At 44.9% G+C, this 16,129-nt stretch overlaps 1 protein-coding gene across 1 annotated transcript in view; it reads left to right on the top strand.

Moving 5' to 3' along the window:
• Nucleotides 1-16,129, top strand: part of LOC124148322 (multidrug resistance-associated protein 1-like) — a 78,069-nt gene that overhangs the window by 28,583 nt on the left and 33,357 nt on the right. Inside the window, exons 5-13 of the mRNA XM_048380947.1 lie at nt 1,575-1,700; nt 3,431-3,492; nt 3,730-3,876; nt 5,158-5,433; nt 8,000-8,180; nt 10,527-10,847; nt 12,212-12,349; nt 13,490-13,636; nt 14,402-14,486. Of these exons, the coding sequence (XP_048236904.1) occupies nt 1,575-1,700; nt 3,431-3,492; nt 3,730-3,876; nt 5,158-5,433; nt 8,000-8,180; nt 10,527-10,847; nt 12,212-12,349; nt 13,490-13,636; nt 14,402-14,486 (1,483 nt within the window). The remainder of the gene's footprint in view (nt 1-1,574; nt 1,701-3,430; nt 3,493-3,729; nt 3,877-5,157; nt 5,434-7,999; nt 8,181-10,526; nt 10,848-12,211; nt 12,350-13,489; nt 13,637-14,401; nt 14,487-16,129) is intronic.

Raw genomic sequence — 16,129 nt, 5'->3', positions numbered from 1 at the left:
CTATGTTTCTGTCATTGTGACATTTCAGGAGTACAATGACCACCTGTTCCGGTTCGCGCTGTTCTACGTGTTCTATGTTTCTGTCATTGTTTCAGGAGTACAATGACCACCTGTTCCGGTTCGCGCTGTTCTACGTGTTCTATGTTTCTGTCATTGTTTCAGGAGTACAATGACCACCTGTTCCAGTTCGCGCTGTTCTACGTGTTCTATGTTTCTGTCACTGTTTCAGGAGTACAATGACCACCTGTTCCGGTTCGCGCTGTTATACGTGTTCTATGTTTCTGTCATTGTTTCAGGAGTACAATGACCACCTGTTCCGGTTCGAGCTGTTGTACGTGTTCTATGTTTCTGTCATTGTTTCAGGAGTACAATGACCACCTGTTTCGGTTCGCGCTGTTGTACGTGTTCTATGTTTCTGTCATTGTTTCAGGAGTACAATGACCACCTGTTCCGGTTCGCGCTGTTCTACGTGTTCTATGTTTCTGTCATTGTTTCAGGAGTACAATGACCACCTGTTCCGGTTCGCGCTGTTCTACGTGTTCTATGTTTCCGTCATTGTTTCAGGAGTACAATGACCACCTGTTCCAGTTCGCGCTGTTCTACGTGTTCTATGTTTCTGTCATTGTTTCAGGAGTACAATGACCACCTGTCCCGGTTCGCGCTGTTCTACGTGTTCTATGTTACTGTCATTGTTTCAGGAGTACAATGACCACCTGTTCCGGTTCGCGCTGTTCTACGTGTACTATGTTTCTGTCATTGTTTCAGGAGTACAATGACCACCTGTTTCGGTTCGCGCTGTTGTACGTGTTCTATGTTTCTGTCATTGTTTCAGGAGTACAATGACCACCTGTTCCGGTTCGCGCTGTTCTACGTGTTCTATGTTTCTGTCATTGTTTCAGGAGTACAATGACCACCTGTTCCAGTTCGCGTTGTTCTACGTGTTCTATGTTTCTGTCATTGTTTCAGGAGTGCAATGACCACCTGTCCCGGTTCGCGCTGTTCTACGTGTTCTATGTTACTGTCATTGTTTCAGGAGTACAATGACCACCTGTTCCGGTTCGAGCTGTTGTACGTGTTCTATGTTTCTGTCATTGTTTCAGGAGTACAATGACCACCTGTTCCGGTTCGCGCTGTTCTACGTGTTCTATGTTTCTGTCATTGTTTCAGGAGTACAATGACCACCTGTTCCGGTTCGCGCTGTTCTACGTGTACTATGTTTCTGTCATTGTTTCAGGAGTACAATGACCACCTGTTCCAGTTCGCGCTGTTCTACGTGTTCTATGTTTCTGTCATTGTTTCAGGAGTACAATGACCACCTGTTCTGGTTCGCGCTGTTCTACGTGTTCTATGTTTCTGTCATTGTGACATTTCAGGAGTACAATGACCACCTGTTCCGGTTCGCGCTGTTCTACGTGTACTATGTTTCTGTCATTGTTTCAGGAGTACAATGACCACCTGTTCCGGTTCGCGCTGTTCTACGTGTTCTATGTTTCTGTCATTGTTTCAGGAGTACAATGACCACCTGTTCCGGTTCGCGCTGTTCTACGTGTACTATGTTTCTGTCATTGTTTCAGGAGTACAATGACCACCTGTTCCGGTTCGCGCTGTTCTACGTGTACTATGTGTTTGTGCTGGGTGGCCTGCTTCTCCACTGTTTTGCTGACAACCCAACACGACAGGGATACTACCACATGGGCACAGTGAGTTCTTTGCTGACCAAAATTGTTTTTACCTTCAATACAGTGTTATTTATCATCCAAAACTGGCTCCCACAGGAGATATTGCTTGGGTGAGATCAATTGCATCACAATGCTTTGCAGACCATTGTGACATCATTGGTTACCATGATGTCACAATCAAATGACATCACTAATGGCTCTGCTACAGAAGCTGTTAGCAGTACTCTTTACACTAAAGACACTGCTTATTACTGTCTACAAAATGAAAAAGTTGGAAGAATAATGTTGGATGCTAAATAAAATCTCGCCCTGTGTCTTTTGACGTTGATAAAAGTGGAAAGTATCCTTGGCAAACCTCAGAGTTTTCCCACTTTTATCAACTCGTGTATATATATTTGATATCAAAAGACACTCGGGTGAGATTCAGTTACCCGTGAAGATCTGGGTTAGAAAAGGCTTTAGCAATCCATGCTTGTCTTAAAAGGCAACTGTACTTGTCGTAAGAGGCGACTAACGTGATCGAGTGGTCCGGCTAGCTGACTTGGTTGATGCATGTCATTATATCCCAACTGATCGATACTCATAATCAGGGCCCTGTTCCACAAAGCGACCTTAGTGCTAAGTTGGTCGTAACTCCCATACTTTACCATAGGCTTACGATCAACGTAGCACTTAGATGGCTTTGTGGAACAGGGCCCAGGACTTTATCTGACAGGACATTCAGAACTGTTTGTCTAGGTTTATTTTGTAATTCAGATATGCTGTTCTGAATGTTTGTATCAAGTTATATTCAAGCCTCAACTGGTGTAGCTGCCCACTCTCACACCGAATATTTCCTTCCACATTTTACTTGGCCTCACCAAAATCTACGGGTAAAACAGCCGAACACAGAAATCACAGTATGGTTATTGTTTGTTTGTTGCTTTGTTGTTTAACGTCGCATTCAGCAATATACCAGCTATATGACAGCTGTCTGTAAATAATCGAGTCAAAAAGTCCAGTGATTGATATCATGAGCATCGATCCATCCAATCCAGCAACCAAATCAGCAAGCCTGACCACCCGATGCTGTTAGTTGCCTGTTACAGCAAGCATAGTCGCCTGTTACAGCAAGCACAGTCGCCTGTTACAGCAAGCATGGTTTGCTGAAGACCTGTTCTGACCAGGATCTTCACAGGGCATTAACCAATTGATGCAAGAGTATCCATAAATAACAACCCGTATTACTGGTTCAGCTCTGGCTCTTGGAAGCAATGTACCAAATGTCAGCCTTCAAGATTCATGCTTGTCCACCAGCCAGAGTCTACTGAATTGTGCTGGGGACAAATCATAAACGAGTGCCACTGCACAGTACCTCAATTGCATATGTAGTGAACAACCTACACTCAGTATTAATAGGGGGCACGGGTGGCCAAGTTGTCTAATGCGCCGCGATTCGCTGTGCAGAGTTGCATCCCTTGGTCACGCCAGAAACCTATGATTGTGTGTTCGAATCCCGGTTCGCCCCGATTATGTTTCTAGGTTTGTCAGCACCATACCCGTGCTCGTGGGTTTCACCGAAGTGGTAAACGTCTGAGACCTGCATCACTTCGGGCTTTCCTCCCACATTAAGCTGACTCGCCACGATATGACTGGAATACTGTTAAAAGCGGCGTTAAACCCAACTCTCTCTCTCTCATGCCAATATTTCAAAGTTTTGCCACGTATTGTTCCATAGAGTGTGACCTTTCAGTCTTCTATTCTCTTCCTAGGTTCTGTCACCGGAGACGAGAGCATCCTTCCTCAGCAGAGTGACTTTCAACTGGATCAACTCGTGAGTACTCATGGGTTGCGGGTAGGGGCTGGGGCTGGGGCCAGAATAATTCCCACTTGTCACAGGAGGTGATTGGATCGGGTGGTCAGGCTTGATGATTTGGTGACTTGGTTGGGTCTTTGTCATTGTACCGTACATGTTTCTGTTTCGAACGGCTGTCTGCTCTGTGACAGACCGCTGTCCTCTCTGTGACAGACCGCTGTCCTCTCTGTGTCAGACCGCTGTCCTCTGTTTCAGACTGCTGTTTAAAGGGTATCGCAAATCTCTGGAGGAGGAGGACCTGTTTGAGTTGCACCCGAGGGACAAGAGTGAGAGGGTTCTGCCCCAGTTTTGGACGGCTTGGGTGAAGGAAGTGAGGAAAGCACAGAGGAAGAACGAGGAAAAGTAAACATCCTCCACTGACCCTTCCCTTACATCACTAGATTGTCTGGTCCAGACTCTATTACTTACAGGCGGTCCCTTACATGGTGAATTTGAGGGGCAGATCATTGCCCACAATGTTGATCACTGGATTGTCTGGTCCAGACTCTATTACTTACAGGCGGTCCCTTCATGGTGAATTTGAGGGGCAGATCATTGCCCACAATGTTGATCACTGGATTGTCTGGTCCAGACTCTATTACTTACAGGCGGTCCCTTACATGGTGAATTTGAGGGGCAGATCACTGGATTGTCTGGTCCAGACTCTATTACTTACAGGCGGTCCCTAACATGGTGAATTTGAGGGGTAGGTCATTGCCCACAATGTTTATCACTGGATTGTCTGGTCCAGACTCTATTACTTACAGGCGGTCCCTAACATGGTGAATTTGAGGGGTAGGTCATTGCCCACAATGTTTATCACTGGATTGTCTGGTCCAGACTCTATTACTTACAGGCGGTCCCTTACATTGTGAATTTGAGGGGCAGATCATTGCCCACAATGTTGATCACTGGATTGTCTGGTCCAGACTCTAGAACATTCAGACTGTCATATAGCTGGAATATTGCTGAGTGCAGTGTTAAACAAACAGACAAACACAAAGCAAATAAATAGGTCCCCAGCTTGTAGTTGGAGGCGACTGAATGGATCATACCAGCAGGGGTTGTTTGTGTTGCTTACAATTCCATTCATGGGTTTGGTCCAGAATGAACAAGACTGCCTCCGTGGTCTAGTGGTAGAACGTCTGCCCAGAGAGCGGAAGGTCCGGGGTTCGATCCCCGGCCGCGTCATACCAAAAGATGTTAAATCGGCATCAGTCCGGACTAGTACAAGCAGCCACACACACACACACACGTACATGCACACGTACATGCACGTCGCTATATAAGTGCAATAATCTTGGACGCATCACATCACCTCAAAAGATTTGGTCTCTGCAAAGTGTTTCAAAAGACCTGCATATTTACTCCAAAAAGGAAAATTGGCGCGTTTCTCAAACACACAAGGCAGAACAATGTCTTGTCCATTTGCTGACTTGGAAGTCCTTTTGCTGGACAGGTGAAAAACACATTTTTCTTAAATATTAAGCGATTTTAGTGCATGATGGCTCATTGGAAAGCTCTTGAAATTCTGAGACGTTTGATACCAAATCTGACAGACATTTAATGGGTCGTTAGGGAAATACAACCGTTCACCTCACCTCTAGAATGAACGGTGTTCCTATGGTGACCGTGATGTTTCAGAGCCAGGTATTCTGCATCCACCCTCCACCACAACCTGATGCAGGACGAGGGGGCGAAAGCCTCGGAGAAGACCCCCTTGTTGCAAGCAGCGCACAGCAGCCACAGTGATGTCTCCTTCAAGGTCAAGGACAAGGTCAAGGACAAGGATAAGCCTCCACAGGCCCAACCGTCCTTGTTTAAAGTCTTGCTGAAGACGTATGGTCCAACACTCCTCATCTCCCATGTCTGGAAAGCTGTGTACGACTTACTGTCATTTGTCAACCCATTGCTCACGAAGTAAGTATGTGGAGAATTGCAGTGAATACTGTAAACAGGGAATTTTTTGCGACCGTTTTATTATTGCGAGTTTTGCGAACAAGACTCAATCGCAAAAATTAAAAACGCAAAAATAAGTAGTCATGCCCCCCTTATACGGACTTCAGATATCCGGAAACCTCGGTTCCCGGACGATTTTCATTCAAAACGAAATAATTACTATATAAATTTACCCGTATATCCGGAAATTCAGTTTCCAGAACCGGACGGTCATTTTCATACACAAAACACTGAAATGCACACAAAATTGTCTCACTTATCCAAACAATACACTTCCGCTGGTGGTAATCCTTCTGCTGGTGGTAATCCTTTGATTCGTGAGAAGTCAATTAACCAAGTGACACTGAGTTACGTTTGAGACGAGCTTGTTTATTGTACATGTAATCCCCTTCGATAAATATGGCGTCAGAGGTCAAAGTTGTGTAAGTATGGCCTGTCAACTCACAAGGAGGCTCGTGCTTGTATAGAGACCTTGATTACCTATTACGAGAACACAGGCGATCTGGACAATTTGGAATTATTGTTTAAATTCAAACCTCAAAATGTGGTAAAGTTCCATGACAGTTTTTTTTAAACGTGTATGAATAAAGATTGAGTGGATGTATCTGTTTGCTCTGACATATGTCATGAGTTGCAGAATTGAAGGGAAGTAACTCTTCCAGTAAGAAACTGGTTTCAGTTATACGGAAATTCGTTTATACGGACGAATTGTGAAATGATGCAAGTGTCCATATAAACGAGGCACGACTGTATAAATAATACATACATACTTTATTCATTGCAACACGTCATCAAATGTTGAAATCATCAACCAGAACCACAAGTTACTCAATTAGTTAAAAACACAAATGAATGCAGAATGGTCACACAATACATCACAAATGACAGTGCAAACAGACCAACTAGTGTACCGTTACGTATCTCCACATTGTCACAATTTGTGATTGACAAACTTTCTGACTGACTGACTGATATAGACTGTAGCGTATTTCGCACACGGCGACAAACTTTCATTAAAATCCTTCTTATATAGTTTGCATTCAAACTCACACTCATGACACTGAGTTGAGTCAATTATCGTATTTGATAATTGGTCGCAATCCCTTCCGGTCAACTTTCCGGCCAACTCAGATTAACTAGCTTCGGAGAGAAGCTGTCTATTGTTTGGTAATCGAGGGGTCATCTCAACACGGCAACTCGCAAAAAAATCTCATCGCAGTATTGTCTTTGGTGTGGTATTCGCAATATTTTAACGGCGCAGAAATAAAGCTGTTTGCAGTATGTGGAGGATATTATATGAGTGTTCATGTCATACTATGTTTAGACCGCCTCCGTGGTCTAGTGGTAGAGCGTCCGCCCGGAGAGCGGGGATCGATCCCCGGCCGCGTCATACCAAAAGACGATAAAAGATGGTACTTGTTGTTACCCTGTCTGGCGCTCGGCATTAAGGGACTCGGAGTCAGTATACTGTGTCTGAGTGGGGTATTCATGTTAAACTGCAGCATGGTATCTCAGTGAGCTAGCACTATAAATCAGTCTGGACTAGTACAAGCAGCCACACAAACACACACACACGTACATGCACGTCGCTATATAAGTGCAATAATCTTGGACCCTTATCCCACAGGTTGTCTCAGGGGAAACAATTTGCTATGGAGAGTTTTGTTCTTTAGCTGCTTTATCCTTCTGTGTTGGAGGGCGAATTGTCTCTGAGTAATGTGTGTTCAAGGGCTGGGACGGGTAACTCGGATACTCGGCTTGGGTGGGTCCTGAGTAGGACCCGGGTACCCACAGTACTACCCGGACCCGTGTTCAGTCATGTAATATATTGTTTAATAGCAAACATTATCTAGAATGTCCACGGTTGTACTATAAGAGACTAATATTCGCATTTCTTTCTGACTTAAAACTTCAGTCAACTACAGTGTATGCATAACCAGATCGTTTTATTTGAGTGTCTAAATATATTTTGCCAGGGCTACGGTCAAACTATTCCCCATTGGACATTTGTACCTATATCTTGAGACCTACAGCGGGTACCACGGTAGGGTCGGGTAATAGTGAGTAGGGTTACCGGGTAGTAGATTTGGAATCGTCCCAGCCCTGGTGTGTTAGCTCAAGAATACACAGGGTCGTCGGTTCAATTTCCCGACTTACATTTATGCATTAGTAATTTCTGCGCTGTTTGTTTCACCATCTTCTGCAATCATGGAGCTTCGTCCCACAACAAGTGTGTTTATTCGTTACAGCGCTCTCTTAACATCTTTTTGATCATATCAAGCATGTGAGCTTGATGTGGGAGGAAGTTCCGAAAGGATCCATGTCTTAGACGTGTACCACTTTGTTGAAACTTACAGCACAAATATTCTGCTCAGCAAATATAAATCATCATAAGCACTTCTGTGATTCCAACCACCGGGCATCGTCTCTGGCAGCCTAAAATACGATTGCGAAGCCATGGAGGACTGGGATAGGAGTGGTAAGGCTATGGGTATTCATTCACAATGCTGTGTCTTCTGTGTTTCAGTGCGTTGATTTCCTTCATCGACAACCGAGCTACAGAGCAGGAGTGGAAGGGCTACGTCTACGCCTGCTCCTTCTTCGTGGTCGCCGTCACTCAGTCGTGTTTCTTCCACCAGCACTTCCACATCAGCATGACGCTGGGGATGAGGATCAAGTCTGCTGTCATATCAGCTGTCTACAAGAAGGTCAGACTCATTCTACAGCATTGTGTCTAACTCTATGTATTATACATTTGTAGTGAGTGATTGAGAGAGTGACTTGGGTTTAATAACGCTGGAAATGAGGATCAAATCTGCTGTCATATCAGCTGTCTACAAGAAGTTCAGACTAATTCTACAGCATCGTGTTTAACTCTATGTATTATACATTTGGAGTGAGTGAGGGAGTTGGGTTTAACGCTTTAAACAGTATTCCAGTTTTGTCATAGCGTGTCAGCTTAATGTGGGAGGAGTGAGTGAGTGAGTTCGGTTTAATGTCACTTTTAACAGTATTCCAGTTATATCACGGCATGTCAACTTCATGTGGGAGGAAAGCCCAAAGTGATGCAGGTCTCAGACGTATGGTGCTGACAAACATAGAAACGTTATCTGGGCGAACTAGGATTTGAACCCATTGGTTGCTGGCGTGCCCAAGGGAGGCAACTCTGCACAGCTAATTGCAGTGCCTTAGATGACTGGGCCACCCAAGCCCCTTACACATCTTGAGGATCTGCAAGTCTGTGAATGTATATGTATATATGTTATCTCTGTTTGGGGTAGTAAACGTTTTAGGTTAATATCTGTCACTGCCACATGGTTTGGTTTTGGTGCCCCCTACGTGCTGGAATACTGCATAAAGCAACAAGAATAAGAGTGTAGGTCATTGCAGAAACCAGGCTATTCCATTATTCCATCTGATTATTTTTCTGACTGTCTGTGTGTCTTTGTTTCTTGCTCTGTCTCTCTGACTCTGCCTTTCTGTCTCTCTGTCTTTCTGACTCTGACTCTCTGACTGTCTTTCTTACTTTCTCTCTGTCTCTCTGACTGTCTATCTGTCTCTCTGACTATCTTTGTCTCTCTGACTATCTTTCTGTCTCTCTGACTGTCTTTCTGTCTCTTTCTCTCTGACTGTCTTTCTTACTTTCTCTCTGTCTCTCTGACTGTCTTTCTCTCTGTCTCTCTGACTGTCTTTCTTACTTTCTCTCTGTCTCTCTGACTGTCTATCTGTCTCTCTGACTATCTTTGTCTCTCTGACTATCTTTCTGTCTCTCTGACTGTCTTTCTGTCTCTTTCTCTCTGACTCTCTGTCTCGCTTACTATGTCTTTCTGTCTCTGACTGTCTTTCTGTCTCTCTGACTGTCTTTCTCTCTGACTCTCTGACTGTCTCACTTACTATGTCTTTCTGTCTCTCTGACTGTCTTTCTGTCTCTCTGACTCTTTCTATCTCTTTCTCTCTGACTCTCTGTCTCGCTTACTATGTCTTTCTGTCTGTCTTTCTCTCTCTTTCTCTCTGACTTTCCTCATACACAAGTATCAAATATCATCTTCTGACTGTCTCGCTTACTACGTCTTTCTGTCTGTCTTTCTCTCTCTTTCTCTCTTTCTTTCTTTCAAATATCATCTTCTGACTGTCTCGCTTACCATGTCTTTCTGTCCCTGTCTTTCTCTCTCTTTCTCTCTGACTCTGTCTCGCTTACTATGTCTTTCTGTGTCTCTGACTGTCTTTCTCTCTCTTTCTCTCTGACTGTCTCTCTGACTCTTTCTGTCTCTCTAACTGTCTTTCTCTCACTTTCTCTCTGACTCTCTGACTCGCTTACTATGTCTTTCTGTCTCTCTGACTGTCTCTCTGGCTCTGTCTCTCTGACTGTCTCTCTGACTCTTTCTGTCTCTCTAACTATCTTTCTCTCTCTTTCTCTCTGACTCTGACTCGCTTACTATGTCTTTCTGTCTCTCTGACTGTCTTTCTCTCTCTTTCTCTCTGACTGTCTCTCTGACTCTTTCTGTCTCTCTAACTGTCTTTCTCTCTCTTTCTCTCTGACTCTCTGACTCGCTTACTATGTCTTTCTGTCTCTCTGACTGTCTCTCTGGCTCTGTCTCTCTGACTGTCTCTCTGGCTCTTTCTCTCTGACTGTCTCTCTGACTCTTTCTGTCTCTCTAACTGTCTTTCTCTCTCTTTCTCTCTGACTCGCTTACTATGTCTTTCTGTCTCTCTGACTGTCTCTCTGGCTCTGTCTCTGACTTTCCTCATACACAAGTATCACCTTGATTAAAAACGTGAAAACACTTGGAAAATATCTGTTGACAACGAGTTGGCGGTGCACATGCTTTGTAAATCCTGCAATCGACCGAAATCTTCAGGACAGTTTACTAACCAGATTTTGATTTCGGTGCACGATTTTGATTGGACGATGCACAGACTCGTTAGTCCAGCCAAAATGTAACTCCATAATACCAGCCTAGTTCGGCAGGGGTTGAAACTGGACTTTTATAGTCAGTCAACTCCCTTGCCTCGGGAAGATGGTGATCTTATTATGTACGTCTCATCCTCAACAGGCTCTGACCATCAGCAGTGATGCACGGAAAGAATCCACCGTGGGAGAGATCGTGAACCTGATGTCCGTGGACTGCCAGCGCCTCCAGGATGTCACCGGCTACTTGTACGTGATCTGGTCATCGCCATTGCTCATCGCTATTGCCTTGTACATGCTGTGGGGACTTCTGGGCCCCTCGGTGATGGCAGGACTTGGGGTGATGATACTGCTGTTCCCGGTAAACGGCGTGATGGCCGGCAAGCTGCGGAAGTACCAGCTCCAGCTGATGAAGTTGAAGGATGCAAGGATCAAACTGATGAGTGAAGTCCTCAACGGCATGAAGGTGATGACTTGTGATTGGTTGTTTGTTGTTTAACGCCGCACTCAGCACCGGCGGTCTGTAAATAATCCAGTCTGGATCAGACAATCCAGTGATTGACATCATGAGCATCGATCCACGCAATTGGGTTTGTTGGTCTGTTGTTTAACGCCGCACTCAGCAATATTCCAGCTTTATGACGGCAGTCTGTAAATAATCCAGTCTGGATCAGACAATCCAGTGATTGACATCATGAGCATCGATCCACGCAATTGGGTTTGTTGGTCTGTTGTTTAACGCCGCACTCAGCAATATTCCAGCTGTATGACGGCAGTCTGTAAATAATCCAGTCTGGATCAGACAATCCAGTGATTGACATCATGAGCATCGATCCACGCAATTGGGTTGGTTGGTCTGTTGTTTAACGCGGCACTAAGCAATATTCCAGCTTTATGACGGCAGTCTGTAAATAATCCAGTCTGGATCAGACAATCCAGTGATTGACATCATGAGCATCGATCCACGCAATTAGGTTGGTTGGTCTGTTGTTTAACGCCGCACTAAGCAATATTCCAGCTGTATGACGGCAGTCTGTAAATAATCCAGTCTGGATCAGACAATCCAGTGATTGACATCATGAGCATCGATCCACGCAATTGGGTTTGTTGGTCTGTTGTTTAACGCCCCACGCAGCAATATTCCAGCTGTATGACGGCGGTCTGTAAATAATCGAGTTTGGATCAGACAATCCAGTGATTGACATCATGAGCATCGATCCACGCAATTGGGTTGGTTGGTCTGTTGTTTAACGCCACACTTAGCAATATTCGAGCTGTATGACGGCGGTCTGTAAATAATCGAGTCTGGACCAGACAATCCAGTGATTGACATCATGAGCAATTGGGATATGATGACATGCATCAACCAAGTGAGCGAGCCTGACCACCCGATCCCGTTAGTCGCCTCTAATGACAATTGTAGTCGCCTTTTACACTTTTAAGCTTGTGAGTAAGACAAAAAGAAAAACACTAATTCTAATTATTAGTTGCCCTCTGCTGTTTCTACTGTCCACGAGCCAGAGGGCCAGTAGTTAGACTGATTCACTTCCTCAAGGTAGGTTTTGGCAGCTCCCTGTCCCAAGTGACCTTCCGATCCTGTTAGTCGCCTCTTACGACAAGCACAGTCGACTTTTACAGCAAGAATGGGTTGCTGAAGACCTTTTCTACCCCAGATCTTCCCGGGTCTTGAAAATATCTGATTTGCCTTATGTTTGTTTGTTGTTTAACGCTGCACTCAGCACTATTCCAGCTATATGACGGCGGTCTGTAAAAAAATCGCATCTGGACCAGACAATCCAGTGATTGACATCATGAACATTTATTTGCCAGGTGCTGAAGCTGTACGCCTGGGAGCTGTCCTTCCAGGAGAAGGTGCTGGTCATCCGACGCCAGGAGTTGGCCCTGCTCAGGAAAGTAGCCTACTTCAACGCCGTCATGTCCTTCTTCTGGACATGTGCCCCCTATCTTGTAAGTTGCCTATCTTAAAACATGTGCCCCCTGTCTTGTAAGTTGCCTATCTTAAAACATGTGTCCTCTGTCTCAGGAAAGTAGCCTACTTCAACGCCGTCATGTCCTTCTTCTGGACATGTGCCCCCTATCTTGTATGTTGCCGATGTTAAACATGTTCCCCCTGTCTCGTAAGTTGTCAATCTTAAGACATGTGCCCTCTGTCTTGTAAGTTGTCAATCTTAAGACATGTGCCCCCATGTCTCGTAAGTTGTCAATCTTAAGACATGTGCCCCCTGTCTCGTAAGTTGTCAATCTTAAGACATGTGCCCCCTGTCTCGTAAGTTGTCGGTCTTAAGACATGTGCCCCCTGTCTCGTAAGTTGTTAATCTTAAGACATGTACCCCCATGTCTCGTAAGTTGTCGGTCTTAAGACATGTGCCCCCTGTCTCGTAAGTTGTCAATCTTAAGACATGTGCCCCCTGTCTCGTAAGTTGTCAATCTTAAGACATGTACCCCCATGTCTTGTAAGTTGTCAATCTTAAGACATGTGCCCCCTTAATCTCGTAAGTTGTCAATCTTAAGACATGTGCCCCCTGTCTCGTAAGTTGTCGGTCTTAAGACATGTGCCCTATGTCATGTAAGTTGTCAATCTTAAGACATGTGCCCCCTGTCTCGTTAGTTGCAGAGCTTGAGCCCCTTTTGTTATCCCCGCTAAAACATACTCTCAAACTTCCAAGTGTCATTGGCTTATTTTTTTCTCACTATAAACATTGAACTCCCTTCAAAAGGCTTCAGGGGCGGTCGGGTAGCCTAGTGGTTAAAGCATTCGCTCGTCACGCCGAAGACCCGGGTTCGATTCCCGACATGGTTACAATGTGTGAAGCTCATTTCTGGTGTCCCCCGCCGTGATATTGCTGGAATATTGCTAAAAGCGGTGTAAAACCATACTCACTCACTCACTGACTCACTCAAAAGGCTTCAGACGTCTGAGCATGTGCAGTGATACTTGTATGACGTCAGGATGATTGTTGGAAGTCAGGGGAGTTATACATGTCTGCCCCCAATGTTCTTGTCGTGGACCCATGTGTATCCCAGCTGTGGGAGACTAGTCACCTCCTCTCTGATAGATTGTTGTTACATACTACATTCCTCTTACAGGTGACACTGGCGACATTCGCTGCGTACATCCTGTCCTCGACTGACAACGTGCTGGACGCACAGAAAGCCTTCGTGTCGCTGTCTCTCTTCAACATTCTCCGGATGCCCATCAACGCCCTGCCAATGATCATCCCGTACTATATTCAGGTGGGGCCCTTGTACATCCAGAACATAGTAGTGAGAGGCGACTTACGGGGTCGGGTTGTCAGGCTCGCTGACTTGGTTGATGCATGGCATAGTATCCCAATTGCGTGAATCGATGCTCATGTTGTCAATCACTGGAGTGTCTGGTCCAGACTCGATTATTTACAGAACACCGTCATATAGCAGGAAAATTGCTTCATGTACATGTGTCACTACTTGGAGTGAGTGAGTGAGTTGGGTTTGACGCCGCTTTTAACAGTATTCCTGTTATATCACGGCGTGTCAGCTTAATGTGGGAGGAAAGCCCGAAGTGATGCAGGTCTCAGACGTTTACCACTTCGGTGAAACCCACGAGCACGGGTATGGTGCTGACAAACCTAGAAACATAATCGGGGCGAACCGAGATTCGAACCCACAATCATAGGTTTCTGGCGTGCCCAAGGGATGCAACTTTGCACAGCGAATCGCGGCACCTTAGACGACTGGGCCACACGTGCCCCCGTCACTACTTGGATGTACAGGTTGATGAACTGACCAGTGTTGGAGACTTTTAACATGTATAAGGTCATTCACTTGTAAATAGTTTCATTCAGGAAGAATTGTTAGTATGGTAAAGAAATGTCTTATTTGTAACACAGATCTGAACTGTTTCCATCATTATCATCTTCTTCTTCATCATCATCATCATCATCATCATCATTTGTACTCATCCTAAACTCACTCACTCACTCACAATTATTCTTAACATTGACCACATTCTCTCGACAGGGCTGGGTATCCGTCTCTCGTGTGTCCAAGTTTCTCCGGGCCAAGGATCTGGATGACTCGAACGTCCGCCAGGATCCACACAGTGGTCAGTATAGATACAATACTATTGTCACAAGTGATAGCATGCCACCACACAGTGGTCAGTATAGATACAATACTATTGTCACAAGAGATAGCATGCCACCACACAGTGATCAGTACAGATACAATACTATTTTCACAAGAGATAACTTGCCACCACACAGTGGTCAGTACAGATACAATACTATTGTCACAAGTGATAGCATGCCACCACACAGTGATCAGTACAGATACAATACTATTGTCACAAGAGATAGCTTGCCACCACACAGTGGTCAGTATAGATACAATACTATTGTCACAAGAGATAGCATGCCACCACACAGTGGTCAGTACAGATACAATACTATTGTCACAAGAGATAGCATGCCACCACACAGTGGTCAGTGCAGATACAATACTATTGTCACAAGAGATAGCATGCCACCACACAGTGGTCAGTACAGATACAATACTATTGTCACAAGAGATAGCATGCCACCACACAGTGGTCAGTGCAGATACAATACTATTGTCACAAGTGATAGCATGCCACCACACAGTGGTCAGTACAGATACAATACTATTGTCACAAGAGATAGCTTGCCACCACACAGTGGTCAGTACAGATACAATACTATTGTCACAAGAGATAGCATGCCACCACACAGTGGTCAGTACAGATACAATACTATTGTCACAAGTGATAGCATGCCACCACACAGTGGTCAGTACAGATACAATACTATTGTCACAAGAGGTGGCATGCCACCACACAGTGGTCAGTACAGATACAATACTATTGTCACAAGAGATAGCATGCCACCACACAGTGGTCAGTACAGATACAATACTATTGTCACAAGAGATAGCATGCCACCACACTAGTGGTCAGTGCAGATACAATACTATTGTCACAAGAGATAGCTTGCCACCACACAGTGGTCAGTGCAGATACAATACTATTGTCACAAGAGGTGGCATGCCACCACACAGTGGTCAGTACAGATACAATACTATTGTCACAAGAGATAGCTTGCCACCACACAGTGGTCAGTACAGATACAATACTATTGTCACAAGAGATAGCATGCCACCACACAGTGGTCAGTACAGATACAATACTATTGTCACAAGAGGTGGCATGCCACCACACAGTGGTCAGTGCAGATACAATACTATTGTCACAAGAGATAGCATGCCACCACACAGTGGTCAGTACAGATACAATACTATTGTCACAAGAGATAGCTTGCCACCACACAGTGGTCAGTGCAGATACAATACTATTGTCACAAGAGATAGCTTGCAACAACACAGTGGTCAGTACAGATACAATGCTATTGTCACAAGAGTAGCATGCTGTCATTCTAACGGGATCGGGTGGTCGGTCTCGCTGACTTGGTTGATGCATGTCACCGTATCCCAATTTGTATAGATCGATGCTCATGATGTCAATCACTGGTTTGTCTAATCCAGACTCGATAGCTTACACACTGCCATCATATAGCAGGAAAATTGCTGAATGCGTCATTAAACAAACAAACAAACAAACTAAAGGAGTACACTGAATCAACTCAACACATCGTCCAAGGGTATGTAACGTGATGGCTGAATCCAAACCCACTTGTATCCGACCAGTTTTTTTTGCTACAAGATGCCCCGGAC

The sequence above is a fragment of the Haliotis rufescens genome, unplaced genomic scaffold (assembly GCF_023055435.1).
Source record: "Haliotis rufescens isolate VD_foot unplaced genomic scaffold, xgHalRufe1.0.p SCAF_34, whole genome shotgun sequence".
Classification (NCBI taxonomy): Eukaryota; Metazoa; Mollusca; class Gastropoda; order Lepetellida; family Haliotidae; genus Haliotis; species Haliotis rufescens.
The sequence above is the reverse complement of the archived record's forward strand: the minus strand, read 5'-3'. Positions and strand labels throughout refer to the sequence as shown.